The 22,251-nt window shown below is 36.8% G+C and overlaps 1 protein-coding gene across 1 annotated transcript in view; it reads right to left on the bottom strand.

The window, feature by feature from the left end:
• The window catches only part of ABCA13 (ATP binding cassette subfamily A member 13), a 164,803-nt gene that overhangs the window by 73,056 nt on the left and 69,496 nt on the right, over nt 1-22,251 (bottom strand). Inside the window, exons 35-40 of the mRNA XM_032442584.1 lie at nt 20,266-20,452; nt 18,217-18,435; nt 16,125-16,321; nt 15,207-15,364; nt 14,644-14,874; nt 8,967-9,057 (exon numbers count right to left, since the gene is read on the bottom strand). Of these exons, the coding sequence (XP_032298475.1) occupies nt 8,967-9,057; nt 14,644-14,874; nt 15,207-15,364; nt 16,125-16,321; nt 18,217-18,435; nt 20,266-20,452 (1,083 nt within the window). The remainder of the gene's footprint in view (nt 1-8,966; nt 9,058-14,643; nt 14,875-15,206; nt 15,365-16,124; nt 16,322-18,216; nt 18,436-20,265; nt 20,453-22,251) is intronic.

Genomic DNA, 22,251 nt, shown 5'->3' on the forward strand with positions numbered 1-22,251 from the left:
TGCATCATGCCATTTTGTCTGACTGCAAACACATTGTAAAAAGGTATAAAGTAGCCTGTATTTGGCTTTCCATAATTGACTCAAAAATCTTTTAAGATTTCTAAGGTATTAAATTACTAAGAACTAGAAAAACTCAAAGCACTTATGTGTGCACTTAACATTTAACCCTCTGTATCTATTAATCATATTTTAACACTTCATATCTATTAGTCATATTTTAATTTACTTTTATCTTAGCTAGAGCCTACAAAACTAATGTTTGTGTCATAAAACTCGTAGTGTGCTACCTATATTCAGTACATATGTCAGGAAACACAAATGAAACACACAGTTAATGGGAACATACTTTCTGATTACCATTTGTAATCAATTATAATATATAGATATAGAATAATAGATAAAGACTAGTTGATGTCTGTTATAGTGTCAATTTTTACACAAAATATTTATGAAAATGTTGTCATTTGTTTCATTGCATCAGCCACGCTCAGCCCAGAGCTGCAGTGGAGCTTCTGAGGTAGAACTGCTGGAGTAGCAAAGAGAACTGAGATATTGTGAAGAATTCTGGGAAACCTCAGGGCTGAGAATTCAATTTTTTTTTCTATGATTTGATAATTCTATGATGATTTAGATCACAAACTTAAAAATTTGATCTAGCTACTAGAAGCCATCTTGCCTGACTTACAATTGCAGTTATATACAATAAGCAAATACACTGTTCACAATTAAGCTGTACTTCCCAATCCACACAGACAGTCTTTTGTATTTTGGAAAAGGTTTTTTGAGCTTTATAATTCACATAATTAATACAGCAGAAACAGAACATCAGTCCTAAAAGCTGAAAACAAAAATGTTGAAAATTCATCTCTCTGCATATAGAAGCTCATTATTAAAAATGACATATTCTTAAGTCAGAACTCTGTTTTCTGACACTACACAATTTTGAGAATCTCCTTCATACCTCAGATCTCCCAAGTACATTTCCTCAAGTCACAAAGTTAACTGATGAGAGGATCTCGTCTTTTTATCTATGACATTCTTATAACCCAAGATGTCTCATTTAATGTGTCAGCATGTGCAGGGCACAGAGAGGACAGCATGAAGTACAAAACTGATTTCTAGTGGAAAACCAAGAAAGCACCAGCATAAGCAGAAGAACTTAATGAACACTCCTACCCTCCACACATACAAAGAAATCAAACTTACAACCCGTAATAATGTCTGCAGAAAAACACAAACTACAGACTTTTAAATTAACCTCTCAAGCCCCTTATCTTTGCATTTCAGAGAGGAGGCATTTGAGGAGATGCATCAGCAGTTTCACCCCAACAGACAGCTGAACACTGCAATGGTTCTCTCACTCCCTGTCCTCAAAGGAAGAGGGTGGAGAGAAAATATATCTCTTGCCTACTCTCAGCCTACTGGTTTTGAGGGGTTTGAGGACTGAGAGGGTCCTGATGCTGTGCCACCATGGCTCAGCAAAATATTGGTGTGACATCAACAACCTTCCAGCTACATGTACAGAGCAGTATATGGGACTGCTGCGGGTTAAGTAAACTCCATCCCAGCCAGATGCAGTACAATTACCTAAAAGGAAAGATATATAGTTAAATGCTTTTGTGAAAAATTAAAAGTTTAAAACAAGCAGGACTTGGAGTACTATAAGCCTAAGCTCTGCTTCATCAATATATATATATATATATATATATATATTTCTATTTCTATTTCTATTTCTTGCTGAATTTCTTAATGAATCAGCAACAGAGATGCAGCCAAGCAAGAGCATTTGATCCTGGACATCACTACTTGTATCTAGGACTTTCAGTCACATTTGTTGCAAATAGAAAGCATGTTGTACAGACTCAGGAAAGACGCACAATTAAACAGCAGTGCAAAATATATTACTAATATTCACTAGAGACAAGGAAAGTAACATGACAGAGTGGGCTCAGTGAACGGAGTTCTTCAGTTTTAATTTATGCATCTGGTTTATGCTCTTGCCTTCCCAAACCTGTATGTCTGCTTTATCTATTCATTGGATTCAGACATAAAAGTAGACTGCAAGCTATCAAAGGTGGTGAGTATCTGCTTTTTTCTTATTAGTCCATAACATGTCTGCAACAGAAATTGATTTCACATTGAGTTTCCAAGGGACCACAATTATAGCCATCATAACAGCTAACGGGAAAAAAAAAAAAAAAAAAAAAAAAAAAAAAAAAAAAAAAAAGCAAAAAAAACCCCTACCTGCTGTTGACATCAAATCACCATTTGCTAATTTTACTAGTAGCAAAATGGATAAGCGTGTACCCATAAAAGAAACTCATCTGAGTATATATGCATTTTGGAATGTAACAGTGAGTGGTAAAAGCACCTCCTCCATTTATTAAAGTACCAGCATAGGTATAAACTAAGAGGATTAGATTTCAAGTACAACACAATTGATTGTCCTCTCTTTAACAATGAGAACAACATGACTGCTGCTTGAGTATAGAGAAATAAGAAACAGCAGTGCTCCCTTACCACCCTTTACCCTACACATCCCAAAGAGAATAAAAAGGGTTTCTTGTACTGAAAACCAAGGACGATTGGCCATCTAAAGTAGCCTGGTCTTAAAGGAGAAGGGCATATTGCTAAGTACAGTGTTTCCATCATTCATTATCTTTGTCTTTATTTCCCTCTCTTCCATATACTTTAGTTCAGATCTTCAAGTCTTCTGTGGTGAACTGTATTGTCGCCAGAAAACATTCATCATGAAAGAGCATATTCTTTGGAAACAAAAGATATATGAAAAACTCAGCCAGATGGACATAATTGTATTATGCCCTGAAAAAGAAAATCACTGTTATTGGGGTAGCCCTAATTCTCCAATTCCAAATTTCCGTATGATTACCTTGCAACAAGTACACTAATTTCGATTTCTAGGAGATAATTTTCCAACTAGATATTTGAGGTTTTTTGTACTACTATCTTCCCTGCAGTGATGCACCTGCAATTAATTGCCATGTGGAGAAGGGAATGAGAGAAAAAGGAGGGAGGAAAACAGGCAGAGGAAAGTGGTTACAAAACAGAAGCCTATTTGCAATGCCTTAATTCACTGTCTGTGTTCTTTACAAGTACAAAAGCAGAGAAATACAGTCTGTCAGAATTGTCCAGAAGAGACTCCAATTGACCTGATACAAAGCAGACTTGGCAGAAAGTAAGAATACATTTCTACATGCACAGGTAGACACTCACCATATAGAACATCTGCGCTAGAAGACACTCTCCTATTACAATAAGCAGCACTCCATTTGAGATCATTTCCTCATACTTTTAGAAGTGTAAATCAATACTCTAACTACTAGAATCTGACAAACACATCTACACTAAAGTTACAACACTTCAAGATTGATCCAAATGCTAGATAGTGGAGCTACAGTCCACAGTACTTCTGCTGTGTTTGGTGAAGAGCAGACAAGAAATACAAGCTGAGTGCTCTCTACCACAGCATAAAAGCTTAAATGCAAGATTTAAAGCCACTCTGGAACAAGCCTCCTTGAACTGCTCAGAGAAAACAAATGGAGAAATAATTAAGAATAATTAAGGATATTTTTAGATGCTATCTTTACTGGAATTGTTCTAATAACAATAAAATCATGTCAGAATTTCTGCATGAAAACAGTTCAAAACTGAAAGATGACTGATTTTTACAGGAGGCATGTTTTATTCAGACCTACAGCTACAGCAAACAATTGTAAAATTTATCTGACGAATTGCTTACTTCCTCAAGCATTCTGCTATCTCATAGTGGTACTAAACAGCTAGAAAGATCTTGATTAACAGAACTGAATGTTCCATTTTTTTCCTAATGCACCTCCAATGAATACAGTAACCTGTACAAGCTGCAAAACAGAGAGACATATAGAATGAGATTAAAATTACCACCTATACAGAAGTCCAACATAGGATCTATATGTCATAAAACTGCACGCATATATGTCAGATGAGGACTTAACTGGCATCAGTGTGATAAACAAATCTTACGAAGTTGTCACCTTGTGACCTATATAAAGTTATTGACTGAATAGTTATCAAAAAGAAATGCAGCCCTAAGTGCTGGTTGTTTGTTATGCTGCCTTTCAGATTGAATGTGCTCTGCATACTTTCCTTGTAGCTCCTAAAATGGACTTTTGTTAGCTTTAAGCAATGAAAATTTTGTCCTCCTGCAGAATGTTACTACCATCTAGAGAACAGATGTGTGATTACTAGTAATGCCCTGACCTGAAAATGAGAAGTAGGCAGTTACGCCTGTAGTTGTTAAAGTGTGAAACAGAAATCCATGTAAAGAAAGCCAAATAATACCTCAGCTCAAAACTTTATCAGAACATCAGAAATGGAAACCAATTTTCCCAGCATCAAACATACAAGCAAAATAAATGAAGTCAATCCAGTGATTCTGTCATTAAATCCTAAGTGTTAAACTGAAGAACTAAAATGCCTTAGGAAATCTGATTTTATAAAGCAATTAAGGGAGGATAAAACTTATCCTTCCCTATCACAGAATCACAGAATTGTAGGGGTTGGAAGGGACCTCTAGAGATCATCAAGTCCAACCCCCCTGCCAGAGCAGGCTCCCTACACCATGTCACACAGGTAGGCGTCCAGGCGGGTCTTAAATATCTCCAGAGACTCCACCACCTCCCTGGGCAGCCTGTTCCAGTGCTCCATCACCCTCACTGTAAAGAAGTTCTTCCGCACATTCATGCAGAAGTTCCTATGCTGTACTTTCATCCCATTACCCCTAGTCCTATCCCCACGCACTAAAATTGGAATACCTACAGCAGGATCAGGTTACTCAGGGCCCTGTCCAGCTTCACTTCGAATGCAAGTACCTCCAAGGACAAAGCTTCCACCATCTCTGGGCAATCTGTTCCAGTGCCTCATCACTCTTATTGTTATAAACAAATAAATAAATAGAAATAAAACTTATCCAATCTAAATCTTCTTTCTTTAAGTTTGAAAACATTCCCCATTGTTTATCACAACAGACCCTGCTAAAGAGTCTGTCTCCTTTCTTACAGCCCCTTTTTTAGATGCTGAATGGCCACTATCAGGGCACACTGCAGCCTCCTCCAGGCTGAACAGCCCAGCTCTCTCAGCCTGTTCTCATAGGTGTTCCATCCCTTTGATTATGTCTGTGGGTCTCTTGTGGCTCTCTTCCAGATGCACTCCAACAGGTCTGTGTCTCTCCTGTACTGAGGACTCCACATCTGGACAGAGTACTCCAGGTGAGGCCTCACAAGCACAGACCAGAGGGGCAGGATCACCTCCGTCACCCTGCTGGCCACACTTCTTTTGATGCAGTCCAGGATACATTTGGCTTTCTGGGCTACAAGGACATGTTGCTGGCTCATGTCCAGCTTGCCATCCACCTGTGCCCTCAAGTCCTCATCTGTATTAATCTATACTTCCAGCACTTCCATGCTGAATTCTTTTATTTACCAGTAATAGAGACAAATATGGAGATGAAAAGAAAATGAAGAAAAAGAAGCATATCAGCTCCTTGCCACTGTGGGAATTCCTCTCTCTACTGAAAAAAATGCCATCTTTCCATGCCATTTAATGAATGAACCCTTCTAACAGAAAGTCCAAGATCTTGGAAAAGGACAAGTATCAGCCACAAGAAAAGCAACTGAGAGTGAATATTTTTGGATGACAGAAGTAGCAGATGAAGAATGAAACACATGTGAAGTAAGGATAAAATATGAACCATTTATTTTCAGAAGGATAAAAGGAGCTACATTTATGTCCCTGCTGAAAAAAAAAACCAAAAATGGAGATTAACTTTAAACAAGTCTGATGATCTGACCCATGAAATCAGAAATACTTTCATGACTGCTAATATTATATGCTTCAGACATTCTTAAAGGTGTGACAAAAAGAAAAAATAGGCGAGACTCAGGGCTGAGAAATCAGAAGGTAAAGAAATGAAAGAGGAGAAATTTTCAACATATGCGAGAATCACAATATTTCCTCCAAGAAAACAATTAACAATAAACAGTCTAATACCTCTGGCACTTCTTTCCTATTTTCTAGTGCTGAAGTTGTAGTAAAGTATTATCTGTACTGTTACCAGAAGACTGAAACATATGCTTTGGGTTTAAACAACTAGTAAAACTAGTGGTGCATCAACTTGCTTCCCTTCCAATACTTTCAGGCTAACTTAACTAAGCAGTATAAAGATGAATAAGCTTTAATCACACTTCTATGAGCTATTTTGTCAGTCAGTCTCTATGGTGTTTTATGACAATGAATTTCCAATGTTTTGTATCGACATGTATAAAAATTATCAATTTATTTTGAATTTCTAACAGTTTACATTCATTTAAACTCTGATCTTATAGCTCCAACTGTGCTTTACTTTTTGAAAAGTTTTGTACCCAGTTGGTATCTCCTAAATATGTCTAAAACATAAAATCCAACAAGATTAATTAATTCACTTGGTTCTTCAGCAAGATATTTGAATATCTAAACATTCCATTATTAGTCCTTTAACAATTTAGTGAATCCATTCTGTAGCCTATACATCTCTCAGCCTACATGCAATACACAGAGGGCCAGAATGCAAAAAAGAGGAAGCCTTGGCACAGCAATCACTGTTCAGCAACAGTCAAAACACTGTTGTGTCATCAGCATTGTTTTAGTCACAAATTAAAAACACAGCACCCTCCCAGCTGTCAGATGTAGCATAGTATATTACTGTAAAACAGGATCAGAAAGTATCAAAGCTCTAGCTAGCTTCAGTGACATACTGTCCTGTTTTACCAAGCAGATGTTTCTTGCCTCTTCATAGCATTGTCATCAGCCAAAGTCATGAATTGGTTTCATTCATTTTCTCTACTTATTTAAGATGGGACATGCACACAGCTCCAATATACCAACTTTTCTGGGAGATAAAAGATAACACTTTGGTTTCTGCACAAACCTGAGCCCTCAAGGCCTCAGTGCTACCAAAGGATACTGACACTCCAGTATTATACTTTGTACGTGGAGCTCTCTAATGCAAATTCTTTCATAAATCAAATAGCAGCAACTTGTGATCTTCCCAATAACTAAGCTGTTTTGCTCAAGGGGGTTTTGAAAATTCATTTAACTACTTTGACAAAAGAAAGTTTGACTGCCTTTGAATTTGCTTTCAAAATTATACAGGTCAAGCTATTGCCCACAGAGTATTCTGGTTAACTTTGACAGTGATGGATACCTTCATGACCATTTCCCAAATCCCTTATGCCTACACTTCACAACTGTCCTTAATGATGAATGACAGTCATCTGCATTGAATGACAATTTTATAGAACTCTTATCCCTAAAGAAATGGCATTATTATCACAGTTTCTTACTATAATTTGTCAGAATGAAAAACATAGGGCCAATGATTCTTAGATTCTTTATCAATGTGACAAATGCTAAACAGTCTTTTGAAACGTGGATTGTAAAAGAAATCAGGTTCTTAAGCACAGTATACTGCATTTTCATTAGTTTAGGAATGGTAAAATCTTATTTTTAATGAAAACACAATGTGAAGAAGACAGACTGTTTTGATTTGAAACAGTTTTGAATATCCTAGCTGAGTCTTGAATAAATGCACAACTGATTGTTATTTTCTTTAAAAACAGCTACTGAAAACTATCTCTTAAACTGAAATCTTGTTCTCACCACTCACTAAGGACATTTTCTTTTGTTAGTGGAGGGTTTTTTGTTGTTGTTTTTTTCTTTGTTTTTACGGCATAGTTATATTTTCCCTATTTCAACAGGAACTGAAATAGCCCAGTAAGTAAAAAGACCTTTTCCAAATGTTATCCAGTCAAGATTACACTTCGTGAGAAAAAGATTCAGTTTAGGTCACAGTTCTTGGCACTGATTATTCATTACTGGCAGATCCAACTGAATTTATTATAACAAATAATAATAGCCTAGATCAAAATTATTGTTTCCATTACTGGAATAATGAATGTCCACATTCACAGACCAGGAGATGCTGTGCCTGTGTTCTACAAAAACAGAAGCAAACTACTGCATACAGAATAAAGTGTTGTACTCCTAACCCAAGAATTCTATAATCTAGACACAAATCTTCAAATAGAAAGAAACATGATAATTATATAGACAAGACTACCAGGAGCAATCAGAAAATAGTAGTCAGCTCGGCGGGCAAGCAACATTAAAACAATAGAATCATAGAATCACAGGATTGGAAAGGACCTACAAGATCATCTAGTTGAACCATCCTCCCATTACCGTAGCTACAGCAAACCACTAAACCATATCTCGAAGATGCTCATCCAGACGCCATTAGCAAACTAGAGGCTTGCATTTTGCAAGGCATCACATTAGTGACTTCTAACAAGAGTTTTTAAGGAGAACAAATTTCCTAAGGCTTTCACAAACGTTAACAAGGAGCTCTTCCTGTGCTTACAAACAGGCAAGTAAAAAATGCAAAAGTTACTTTGAAAAAAAAAAAAAATAAGCAAGGGACAAAACAACATGTCAAAGGAGAGGAAGAGCACCTTCTAATATAGGAGAAAACAAATGTTGTTATTATTATTATTTGAACACAGATGGAAATGAGTATGCCTTCTTATAGATCCCACACAATATACCCACTGTATATCTCAGAAATATTTATCCATCGTGAGTTAAAGGGGGTAATTAGTTGTCAGAGGGTGGTAGCAAGAATTATGTGAATGCTGATGCAGTAAGCATGTGTGAGCATGTGAACATATTTTAGAAGGATGGGAAGAAAATTTCCAAGTGATATTGAGGTGAATCATAATAGGTGTATAAAAACTTACTACCAGACTGTTATAGAGAGTGTTCTCCATTTGCTTATGCACCCCTCAACTCTAGAAGATTTGTGCATACTTATCTTTCGATTTGTGATATCACTGAATCTACTTGCCTTAGAAAGTATCTAATTTTCTACTTACAGGCTGGTTCACCATCTTTTGAGTTGTTCAGACGTGCTCCTTGTGGAACAAATGGCATCTTCTCTGAGTCCTGCAGTAGCTTCAGAAATACCTTTCAGAGAGTAGAAATAATAATAATTTAGATTCATTTTTCTATAGACTACTTGTTTTAAAACTGTATGTAGCTTTCCATCGTCAGACAGTAGTAGTGGCTGCAGTGGCCACTCTGCTGGAGTATGACTATAAAATTATTCAAACTCTCTGGAAGAGGTTTCCCCAAGAATAAAGGGCAAGAAATAAATTCCAATATATTCCACCTATAAAAAGTGTTGTTGTCCTAGTCACCATCTGATAAGAGTTTCCAACAGAATGACTATGCTTGTTTGACATTTTATGATCCTAAGATGTGTCACGTGTAGGAACTCATTTACTTTAGTTTTTATCAAGGGTGTATGGGCAGCTTCAAGTCTTTTCTAATTCTCAAGCTGGAAATTTAGGGAAAGAACTGGATCCGCTTCCAGAGTTCTAGTTGTACCATTGCTATTCTCATTCAGCAACTGATAAAGGTTCTTTGACACTGAATATGAAAAAGGACATTAATTTTAATCAGTTTTAACGTATGCTTTGTTAACAAAACAACTAGCATGCATGCTCCAGAATGGAACATAATGCTCACCTTCCGATCTAATGAAGTTCCTGTTATCTAAAAAGCACTGTGTGAAACACCAAAATTATCTTATTAAAATAAATCTAACAATCGAGAAGTCTTGACTGGACTAAGATAATAAGGGTTAGATCTTCTTAAGGGGGAAATACACACACATCATAAAGAAGCAAATGATAATATTAAAATAAACAGATTACACCAATTTTACAATGAGATATATTACCTATTAAGTACACTTTGCCAAATAGATTTGTGTTACACTCCCTACAGCATGCTTAATCTTGTTTCATAGTTCAATACACATAAAGTACTTTGAATTTTACAGAGACGCATTTCATTTCTCAGTTTCTCAGCCCTGATGAAGCCTAGAGCAGCTTTCATAGTGACTTAGTTATTTAATACTCAGCCCACTTCTTGTAAACTTAAATGAAAAATAAAATTAAAAATATCTTAATCTGAACTGCAATTTAAACAGTGACCTGGGAAATTCAGATAAAATAAATAAATAACAGAAAATACAGCTACTGTTAGCATCTCTAATTGAGCAGCAAAATTACAATCAAGATTTACTTTCTCTTGATGAAAGCCTTCTCTTCTCTGTTTGAGTTGAACTGCAAGATACCAATTATAACTACACTAAAATTTTCCAAAATCATTAAGAAACTGTTTACTTCTTTCTGCAGAACTCAGTACCAGCCAAAACAAAATAATAATAATAATCCCTTGTTTCTAAGGAATTTGTGCTATAAACAAAAATAAATAATTAAATAATAAAAACCCTACAAACAATATGAAGCATTTTATTGCTGTGGAAATATATTTCTTGATTTGCTGTACCCTGACTGCTATATAAACTAAATTTTGCTTAGTCAATATAAGTGCCGTTTAATTGTCAATATTGATTGCATTTGTTACCTGTCAAGTTCCAGGGAACGCTTCCAGCCATTAGTAATTGCAGGGATAGAAGAAACTGAATACCTCCTGACACTGCTCTGTTAGACCCTGGAGGGATATCCTGACTGCCCAAAGCCACATTCTAATTTGCTGCTCTGGGCCTGCTTGCAGGCAGCTCATCTGCACACCAAATCCGTCAAGCAAATGAAAGCAAACTGTACAGGCTAAAACCACAAAAAACTGCTGCCCTCTGGCTAGGATAGTAAATAATCTACAGGTTGTCACTTGGACATACTCAGTTCAGCATCAAAATTTCTGCTGGGGTTAAAGAAGAAAAAGCTGGTCTGTAACCATGCTTAAAGATTTTACCATACACTTAAAAAAAAACAAAACAAAAACAAAAACAAAAAAAAAAAACAAACATAAAACAAAAAACAAAAACATTTTGCTAATACATACACTATTCTCTGGCAATTTAGCAATTTATTTTTTTTTTCCCTCTTACTCTACAAATCCTGAGCGTATCTTAGCTATTTTTGAGTGGGTAAATGTTAATTGCTGTTTGCAGTTTGTTTACAAGAAACACTTGCAAAAAGAGTAGCCAAACTTGTGAGGGTAAAAGGAAAAGTAATACAGAAGACACAAGAAAGTCCCTGGAAAAAAAATAAAATAAAATAACAGCCTTCTGGAGCTACTTTATTTCCCTAATTGGAATGAGGCACAAGCAATCCCAGAAGCATTCACTACAGATGAACACTGACCTGAGTCAATGGCTGGCCACCTATCTCAGACATTTGCCCAAAAGGAACACTCCTGACTGTGAAACATATATACACATAGGAAGGTAGACATTTGACAGCTGAGAACAACAGAAAACCTGTGCTTTACAGGAAAGGGTTTAAAATAAGAGGGGAGTCGCATGGCTCACTTCCAGCACTTGGCCCTGAGAACTGGCTGCATGCCTGACTCTGTAGGACCGTCTCTGCTATTCCTGGGGATAGCGATAATGCTGGCCGTTGAGGAGGATAGCACTAATGGCAAGTAGCAGCTACCAGTCAGGCAGCTTCTTTGAAACCACAAGGTTGTGAGCAGGTGTAGAAGATGCGTTGCCCACTAGGAAAAAGATGTGAACAGGTGGCATTACCGCAGTGAAATAGATTAATGTAACTGTGCTCTTATTAGACATTAGAGAACACTAAACAGAACTGAATCCCATTAGAGACTATACACTGCTTCAAGGCCAAAATAGGTCAAGGCCTTTCATGGAAAAGTTTTTTCAATGAAAAAGTTATGGAAAAGTGGAAAAGTTATTTCAATGAAGTGAATTTAAAGAAATTCCAATAACAGATATTTTGACACATCTTATTTTGCAAAGTTTTAATGGTTCAGTACTCTTCTCAGTGCCAACCAAGAAAGGAATTAGTTTTGAAAATTCAGAATTGATGGCAAGTTAATCATCCTCCAGAGAGCGTTCAGTATATATACATAGTTCCAGTAGCCACCCTTCTATCCTCTTTTCTCTCCTATCTTTCAATTATAAACTTTATGAAGTACACAAAAACAGAGTTGGAAAATATTTTAAATAAAATTAAAGCAAATAGAATATTAGTGAGATTTGAACATGTCAGGAATTTATTTTGTTAGAGATTCAAAATTCTTTTGAAGAACGAATGGCAAACAGGTTTCCCTTGAAGTCTAAGATTTTAGCAAGAGGAAGTATCCCTCACATTAAAGGATAATGGTGAGAGAATGAGAGAACGAAAAGAAAGGATATAATAAAGATTGTTCCTTTAAAGTCAAAGTGCTTTGTTTTCAGATTGAATTGTTTGAATAGACTAAATAGCACTATTATGTGCGATCCATTTAGTTGCCAATGCAAAAAGCTTTTGATAAGAAAATGGAATATGGAGGTTGTAAAAACTAATGATGAGATATGGAGATGGCAGAAATCATCCTAAATTAATGCATTAAGTCTTCAAGCTGAAGAATGATACATCAATATCAGATACCATCTTTAAAGCTTTTTATTTTAACCTTCCCTGCGGAAAACAAGCAAAAGCAAGCTCATAACTGAATAGCAGATGAAGCACAACTAAAGAAGTCTCCAATTCTTCCAGTGATAACTTCACATATACTTAATAAATTCTGCAAAATCGTAAGATGTCCCATAGAGATGTACCAAAAAAGTTTGTCAATACACATTGCCTTAAAATCTATAAACTTTGGCAGTAAATACTATTCTTACTTACAGCGTGTTAATCACCCTATCTAATTTGAAAGCAAATTACAGGGTTTTCCAATAGTTTTTTACTTTTTTCATAGAATTATACAGAGAAGGGACAGCCTTTGCTTTATAAACCTCTATTATATTTCTTTTTTTCTCCTCTTCCATTGCCACAGCAAATTTTTTGCCACATATGTGAGAGAATCATCAAGGAGGCTTGGTAGGCAGGGGGGTTGGAACTACATGATCCTTGAGGTCCCTTCCAACCCGGGTAATTCTGTGATTCTGTGAGGCTCTTTATTTCTCATTATAAACAACTCAGTTGTATAGAGCCTCACTTCAAAATCACCCATACATGCACTGTCATACTATTTTCTGAACTACAGTTTGAAAACAGAATGTTTACACTTATAAAGCCTGCTAAGAAGTCTATTGTATATGAATACAGTCCTAAAGACATATCCCAATGGATCACTTCAGGGTACAGCAGCTCCACTTGGTGGTGAATCTATCCTGAACAACTGACATTTGAGGTTATACTTACATTTATAAGGTTCTCTTTATATTTTTCCCCATAAATCATGTATGAGCAGTGATTCTAAACTACTAACATCAGACTCAGAACTGTTTACACTTTCAAACATCTAACCCCATTAATTCCCATATGACTATCACACAGAGTAAGATTACAACTCATAATTAGCATCTGACAGGCCTTCAGAAGCCTCATCTTCATAAAACTGGGAAAATTATTTTATCTGGGGGACTTTGTGTTGTAGATGACCACAATACTACAAAACATATATTTCCATGAAACAGAGGGAGACAAGACACATTTCTATACAGAGATTATTGCTGTATATTAATAGATAACACTTCATAGGCATCTGTATTTCATACATTGTTATTGGAGTGGGATTTTTAATTACTATATATTTCAACTGTCTGTTCGAAATACTGTCCAACATTGTCTGTTTTTAACATTATAGCTAGTCATAGGAGAAATCAGTTTCACAAAGTGATGCTGAGTGAATTGCACTATCAAGTAAAAGTAGTGTAGTCTTTGTATCATAAAATACTGACATTAGTCTCCTATCATCACTTGAAGTAGAAAAAAGGTGTTATTTTCAAAATGATCTATAATCTTGATGTTTAAAAGTTATAGTCAGGGTAAAAACAATCCAAGGAACAGAACTTCTCACTGGTACAACTATTTACACAGATAAATTCTAAAGTGATGAAGTAGAACAGAGTCTCCTTCTCTGCTCTTTTTAGTGTGTGCATATTTTTATATATATATGCATATAAATAAACATAAGTGTTAATCTCTCTCTCTCTCCCCACCCCACCCCCCTCCCTGGTACACACACAGTATTTCTTAAGAGATTTCCAGAATAGGTATGCAAAGTCCTAAAATTTAGATCTTTGTAATTCAAAAAGTATTTTCTGTATTTTTTCCCTCTCCCCAGAGCTATCTGAGCCAAACATTCAACCTCACAAGTTCAAAGTTCATTCAGGACAACAAAGGACATTTAGGACAACAGTAGCAGTTTTGAACAAATCAGACACAAATTTTTCTTTGTTAAATGCAGAAAATAAAACTTTCTATGAGTTACACAGTTCTTTGGGATTCACATCAGATTCTCAGCAATAGTCACTGTAGTGGAGTGGCCTTTTATTTTAATAGTAACAGCAAAAATACAAAGTATAGATTTTGTCTTTTTTCTTTTCTTTTTTTTTTTTGTCTGCTTTTTTGTGTGTTTTGTTGTTTTTTTTTTAAACAAGCTTCTCAGAAAAAAAAAAAAAGAAAAAAAAACTGTTGTGAAATATGACAGATACAATCAAGGACAAATAGAAGCAAATACAAGATTCTCTAAAAAGAAAGCACCATTACAAAAAAAAACTAGATATACCTCTTCCAGCGTGGTGTCAGAAATGCCATAGCCAGCCACATGTAAATGATGAAGGCTTTGATCTAAAGCCTGGAAAAGACCTTTAAAAGAGGTCTTATCTGCCCTTTCTGGAACCACGTAGGTTAGTTCAGTCCCACTGTTCTCTTTCAAGAAAGCTTCTGGGATGTGAGTCTGTACCAATGATGTGACCTGTACAACATGCTTAGGATCCTGGATTTCAAACACAGAGGGCTATAAGAAAAACAATCATAGATAAACACACACAAACACACACACACACACACACACAAAAAAAAAAAAAAGTGTTAGCGGAAGCAAAAAACTTGATGGTAGAATTCATATATGAAAATCCTTATATTCATCATATTCAGAGATGTCCCTCTATTGCTCTAAGTAAAATGCTACTAATAAATAAGAAGTAAGTTGATTAAAACCTGTTTTGCTCTCTTTCTGTCACATATTACTTTCTGGTGGGGAAGAATATGTGTAGAATATCCTTGGAATATAACCAACTATTACTTGGCAGGCACTGTTAAGTTTTGCACAATACATTTTCGGTATACCTTTTTTATGAGCGTTAGACTGTGTCCCTGGCCATATGTTTCTCTCAGATAAGAAGGAGAACCGTAGCACCTCAGTTGGCCCTGTTGCAGAATGGCAATGCGATCGCTGAGCACCTCTGCCTCATCAAGATGGTGAGTAGTAAAGATCAGTGTGCAACCTGCATCAGAAAGATTAGTACATCTACAAATCCTTGCTCCCACAGAAATAAATCTGTCCTTTGGGAAGATACTTTAACCTAGAGAGAATACGTTTCAGGTCCCTTAGAAACAAAACCCAAGACACAAACAAAATCTCTATTCAAGATTTACACTCGGTGGGTACTCTAGACTCTGGTCTAAACAGTCTTTGCCTTTTAATATACATAATGTCTTAATACTGCCTACTATAAGCTCAAGCTACTCCATAAGAGGTTGAAGAATTCCTTAAAACCACATAACAGCAGTGTCTGTTTCAATGGACTGTTCACTGTGGTTTATTACACCATACACTTGCTGAAAAGTTTGACTCAAAAAATTAATGTTTCAGATTGAGTGATGAACCTGTCATCATTAGGAAAACATATGCACCCACATACAGATATGTCCAAAATGGGAAATAAAAATAAAAGCCAGGAAAAAGAAAACTTTGAGAAGCAAACAAAACAAAACAAAAAAGAAATGACAAAAGAAATGGTAGGAAAGGTCTAGAAACTAAAATGAACCTATTAGGTTAGGCATCTTTCTGTGAGATAAGAGGTAATTCTTATTGTCTTACTTGGCTGCTTTAAAGTTTTCTGAATTGATTAAATGTTAGTTCTGAAATTAATGTATTTAGTTACCAATTAGCAATACCAATACTCCAAATTTCCTATTTAAATTTATTGAAACAGAACTGCTGAACAGAAAATAAGGAGCAGATAATGCATCTAGACTTTGTACCAGCTTTGTACTTCAGCAGAACATCCCAAATGCTACGGCGGGAACATGGATCTACTCCACTGGTGGGCTCATCTAGAACAACAGTCTTTGAGTTTCCAATAAAGGAAATGGCAATTGATAGTCTCCTTTTCATTCCCCCAGAAAGGGCTCCAACAGGTTTGTACTGGTGCTGGGATAAATCCACATCTTCCAGAGCACTGAAAAAGGAATACAGATGCCTGACCAAGTTTGGAAAAGCTTTCAAGTCATCTCATGTTCACTCACTGCAGAACAATCAAAAAAGACTGTAAAGGAAAGATAACAAAACTCTACATCTAACTGAATTTAGAGTTTGGTGACAAATGTTAATAGAAAACAGCTTTATTTTCTACCTACAAACAATAATACCTGCCACCACCAAACTATTCTGTAACAGTACTGGGCCAGATAAGAATAATTTTTGAAATTAAGTTTAACAGAATAAATAGTAGTTTGTTTATTGATTTAAGCAAACTCTAGATTGTAGGTCCATTAAACCATGTGTAAAGATTGTTAGTTTCACAGCTCAAGCAGTGCTTCAGTTTTTGCAGCTCTGTAATCAACTTTAAAAATGCCTGTAGTCATTTGAACATTTGAAGTAAATGATAGGGTAACACTACTTCTTTTTATTAGTAGTATTATTTTTTAAGACATGTTTTTGTGAAGTAAGCGGATTAACAATGCCCAGGTAGAAGATCACTACTTTGAGTAACCTACTTCAAGCTGCTTGGAGGCTCCTGTGAGAAGGACTGGGAGGTGCCTTAGACACACACACACACACTTCCCAGCCCTGGCCTTTCAACTGTCTCGCAGTGGAGCAGGGTGTGGGCATGTGCCCAATGAGGACAAAGCTGAAAGACCACTTACTTACTTACATCACACTGTATATCTGGTCACTGACCAAAAAGCTTTCAGTTACTTTCAGTCTAGCAAACAAGATATAAAAGACTCAGCGGTCCTAAAGTAATCTCCGGAATCATTTGAGTGAATATGCCGATTAATATATTTTGTAATAGTTGCTTTGCAGATATATATCCAGGAAACTGATAAATGTTAATCTCTTTAAAAGCTGCCTTCTTTTTATTTCTTCAACGAAAAGCTTTTTCTTTTTTTCCCCCATCTTTATATATATATATTTTTTTTTTTGGTGGTATTTATTGTCTTAATATTTTTTTTCTTAGTGGCAAGGCCTGCAGAGTCTTGAGCATGCTTATGTGCCATTACTATGACAGACTGCTGCTGAAGTTACAGATCAGCAGACTAAGTACAATAAAATATAGGATATTAATTTGTGTAAATTTTAACTAAGCACTATGTTTGGTTTTCCCTTGTGTTTTGGAGTCATTTCTTTTGTTTCAAGAGAGACTGCAGCGCCTCATGCCAGAGGCTTTTCAGATCAAAATTTTAAAGTAACAGGATTTTATAACAGATATGAAAAAGGAAAACCACCTTGTCTTAAATCAATCTGGATATGCCTAATTGTACTCTAAAGCAAAATCCCATCAACTTGGCATTCTCATTGACATGTGAAAATGCCCAGCCCTCCCCACAGGCTAGCATGCATCAAAAGGTAATCAATATTTACACCAGAATACTATTAGAAAAGCATATATTTTGTTCCTAAATTTCAGAGAAATGTAAGAGAAATAAATAATAATAAAGTCAGTTAACTTAACTGGAATCTCAGGGTAAAAACATATTAGTTTAGCTTCCATCTGCCTATCCAGTAACAGCAAGAATGTAAGGCAGACAGTGTGAGGCAGGAAATGCTACAGCTGCTACCAGGCTAACTATCTCCACTCCAATCAAAACATGATCATTTGATAGTTCAGTGTACCAGATTTTTAAACATTGACAGTTTCACACCAAATATATGCAAGTGAAGGCTAGAAACTAGAAAATCAATTTTCAAGGTACAATTTGAGAATGCAAATTGTGATAAAAACTCATGGAAATCAATCTTGCGGTTTCCAGTTGCTTCTTTATCCAATTTTGCCTTAGCACTTTTGCTTAAGTGATTTGCAATAGATAAGTGATCTACTTGACAGATTTCAACCAATGAAAGAACTCTTACCTACTAACTTGCTGATTCAACTGTTCATTTGTCCAGCCAGGTGCCTTCACTGATCCATAAAGGAGCAGATGTTCTCGTACTGTTAGTATGTTGAACAGAACATCATACTGTGGGCAAACACCCAGCTCTGACCTGATGGCAGCCAGATCAGTTTGTATGTCCTTTCCATTGATAAGAATGGTACCAGAGCTGGGTGGATACAGACCAGTCAACAGTGATCTGATGCAAGAAAACAAAAGAAAATCAGCATATAAGCATGTCTCACACTTGGATACAAATCAATGGGACTCAATGATATCCGTCCATGGGTTCTGAGGGAACTGGCAGATGAAGCTGCCAAGCCACCCATCATATCTGAAAGGTCATGGCAGTCTGGTGAAGTTCCCACTGACTGGAAAAGGGGAAACAACTCTCATTTTCAAGAAGGGGAAAAAAAGAAGATCCAGGGAACTACAGGCCAGTCAGTTTCACCTCTGTGCCTGGCAAGATCATGGAGCAGATCCTCCTGAAGGCCCTACTAAGGCACATGGAAAATAAAGATGAGATGACTGGTGGTAACCAACATGGCTTCACCAAGGTTAAGTCATGCCTGACAAACTTGGTGGCCTTTTATGATGGAGTTACAGCAGCAGTGGATAAAAGAAGAGCAACTGATGCCATCTGTCTAGACTTGTGCAATGCATTTGACACTGCCCCACATGATATCCTGGTCAGCAAATTGGTGAAAAAAATGTATTTGATGGATGGGCCACTTGCTGGATAAGTAATTGGCTGGATGGTCGCACTCAGAGTTGTGGTCAGTGACTCAGTGTCCAAGTGAAGACCAGACAGAAGTGGCATTCCTTAGGGATTGGTGCTAGGACCAGTGTTATTTAACATTTTTGTAGGCAGTGTGGACAATGGAAATGAGTGCACCATCAACAAGTTTGCAGTTGACACCAAGCTGAGCGGTGCACTTGACACACTAGAAGGAAGGGATGACATCCCAGATGGACCTGGACAGGCTTGAGAGGTAGGTCCATGTCAACCTCATGAAGTTCAACAAGGCCAAGTACAAGGTCCTACATGTGGGTCAGGTCAATTGCAAGCACAGACACAGGTTGGCTGGAGAACAGCTTGAGAGCAGCTCTGAACAAAAGAACTGGGGGGTGTTGACTGATGAGAGATTCAACTTGAACCAGCAATGTGCACCTGCAGCCCAGAAGGTCAGCCGTATACTGAGTTGCATCAAGAGACATGTAACCAGAAGGTCAAGGGAGGTGATTCTGCACATCTACCCTGCTCTGATGAGATCTTACCTGAAGTACTCCATCCAATTCTGGAGCCCCAGTACAAGAAGGACATGAAGTTGTCGGAGGAGGTCATCAATACAATTTAACAATTAGAGGAACAATGCTAATGTTTTTGGCTCTTTTTTTTCAACCCTCCACCCCCCCTTCAGGATCTCAGCAGCCCTTCATTCCTGCACTTCCAGAGTCACTTTTCCAAGCCAAATTTAATAGTCCATTATTTTTTTTTCTACATGTATATTCTTGATGAGGAGAAATTGCTAATGGGTTCCCTGTCCTATGTCACTGGTTTTATTTAAGTTGATCAGAATTAACAAAAAGTTAGAAATGCACATACTTCATAATTCAGATGTTTTTCATTTTATTTCAGTCTCTGCTCAGGAAGCCTCTTGCAACAACCAGGAGTAAGACATAAAAACCCTTAAGACTCTTCTGTGTGACTAGAGTACACACAGATGCTAGAAAAGAACACTTCAATGAGAGGCACTCATCTTCAGAACCAAGTATGCCCAGCTGCTACTGAACAATTTCATCAGAGTATCAGTGACACAGAAGACATAATTCATTACACTGCTTTTGTCATAGACATATTGCCTTTACATTTCACATGTTATGGGGAGTTTAAAAAGTAAAGGATAATATTTGTTTTTAAAATAGCCTAAACAGAAACAAATGCAAGGAAGAGATCACAAATGCTATGAATTCAGAAAGCATAATATGAACCAGAAGGGAACATAGCACTATTAACTGGCAGACTTACATAACTGTTGTTTTGCCAGCTCCATTAGGTCCCAAGAGCGCTGTTATTTGACCTTTATGGAAAGTGAGGCTAAGGTCTTTAACAGCAGCCTTGTGGTTATCCATGTGTTCTTTGGTGAGAGACAGCAATACAACACCAATTGTGGCTCCTTCTGTGCAAGTGCCTTTCCAGCCTGGAGATTCTAAGTCTGTAAAGGGAAGAGTAGAAGACCAAGAGGATCTCCAAATATCAACACATATACAAAGGGAATAACAAGTTAACAAAAAACACTGTTGCCATTTACTATAAATTTGAACAGATGTTCAGATGCTCTGAACTCACATAAGCCCAATTGAAATGAGAGATCCTGAACCAGTTAATATTTGCTAACAGTTTGGCCAATTTGCAGTTTTAAAAGGCAGCCTAACAGAAATACACCAGTCTGTGTGTGTCCACATCTTCTCCATATGGTCATAATAAAGCTGTATTGTCTTTTATTTGTGATAGAAACAAATATATATATCATTATTTTATGTTATTACATTATGTTAATAAATACGTGAAATTTCTGTGTGAACTTTTTCCTATGTCAATCAGGTTTCAGGTAATCAGGTTTCACTCAGTAAAGCAAAGCAGATCCCTTTGAGGAGAACTGTATCCAGTTCTGTGCTCCCCAGCTCAAGAAAGAACTTATGGAGAGAGTCCAGTGGAGGGACACAAGGCTGATGAGGGGCCTGGAGCATCTCCATTGTGACAAAAGGCTGAGAGACCTGAGTCCTGGAAAAAGACTGAGAGGGTATCTTAACAGATGATGGTGCTAAGTTCATTTCAGTGATACCCAGTGACAGAACAAAGGCCAATGAGCAGAAACTGAAAGACAGGAAGTTTAAAATGAAAATGGAGGAAAAACATCTTTACTGTCAGAGTGACAATCTACCCAGAGGGGTTGTGATGTCTCCTTCTCCAGAGATATTCAAGAACCCCCTGGACACTTTCCTGCATAACTTACTGTAGGGAACCTGCTTTAGCAAGGAGGTTGGACTTGATTTTCAGAGGTTCCTTCCTACCTCTATAAGTCAGTGTTTCTGAGAAATGATTTGATCCAATTTAAATATAATTCAAGTAGATATTCAGCACTGTTCTAACCACAACATAACCAGGTTCAGCAAATTGTGTTGACTACATGACCCAAGTTGGCTTCATACACAAGAAATGTTTGGCACAAGTATCTCTACTTTCCAAACATAAGCAGTCAGTCACAAGCCTCAAACACATATTATTAGCATGTTATGTTTTACTGACTAACTGCAACTAAGGAGTCTGACAGTAATATTTTTCTTTTTAAACAAAAAGTGTAACATTAATCTAAAGAAACTGAACTTGTTCTGGAGGAGAATTATGAGAATAAAGATTTATGCATGACATATGTATATATCTGTGTGTATATTCATATCTATAAACTGAGTTTATGATTTCAAGGATTGATTTGATTAGACTATGAATGAAGAGCTTTTTTCTCCTTCCACAATCATTCATAACTCCACACAGAACTTTTGCCAAGAAACATGAGGCTACCTTCTGCAAGGTACTACTGTGACATTATCAAGGTTTTTTCTATTCCACTCAACTTCCCTATCTTCTTGGTCAGGAGACTACATCTATCAAGTATATACATAATTGCTCTTTCCACTGCATCTTAAATTTGCAAGCACATGCTGGAACTCAACAAGTAAGTTACGTGCAGATTCAGCCTCAGAAAATGCATCTTGGGCAAGCTTCAGAGGAATAGTTCCCTATAATTTGCAAACACTGTAATGATCACCCTAGGACTTATACTGAGAGAAGCAATTCCAGGTGCATACCCAATACTCAGGTCTCTGTAAGCTCATCTCTTACCATCAGACCCACATTCTGGCACTTTTCACTGCCACTGAACTGGCTCTTACCTGTGCTCTGTGGAACAAACGCAGGAATCAACGATGGGAAGCTTGTCCAGGAGCAAATCAT

The sequence above is a fragment of the Coturnix japonica genome, chromosome 2, assembly GCF_001577835.2.
Source record: "Coturnix japonica isolate 7356 chromosome 2, Coturnix japonica 2.1, whole genome shotgun sequence".
Lineage (NCBI taxonomy): Eukaryota > Metazoa > Chordata > Aves > Galliformes > Phasianidae > Coturnix > Coturnix japonica.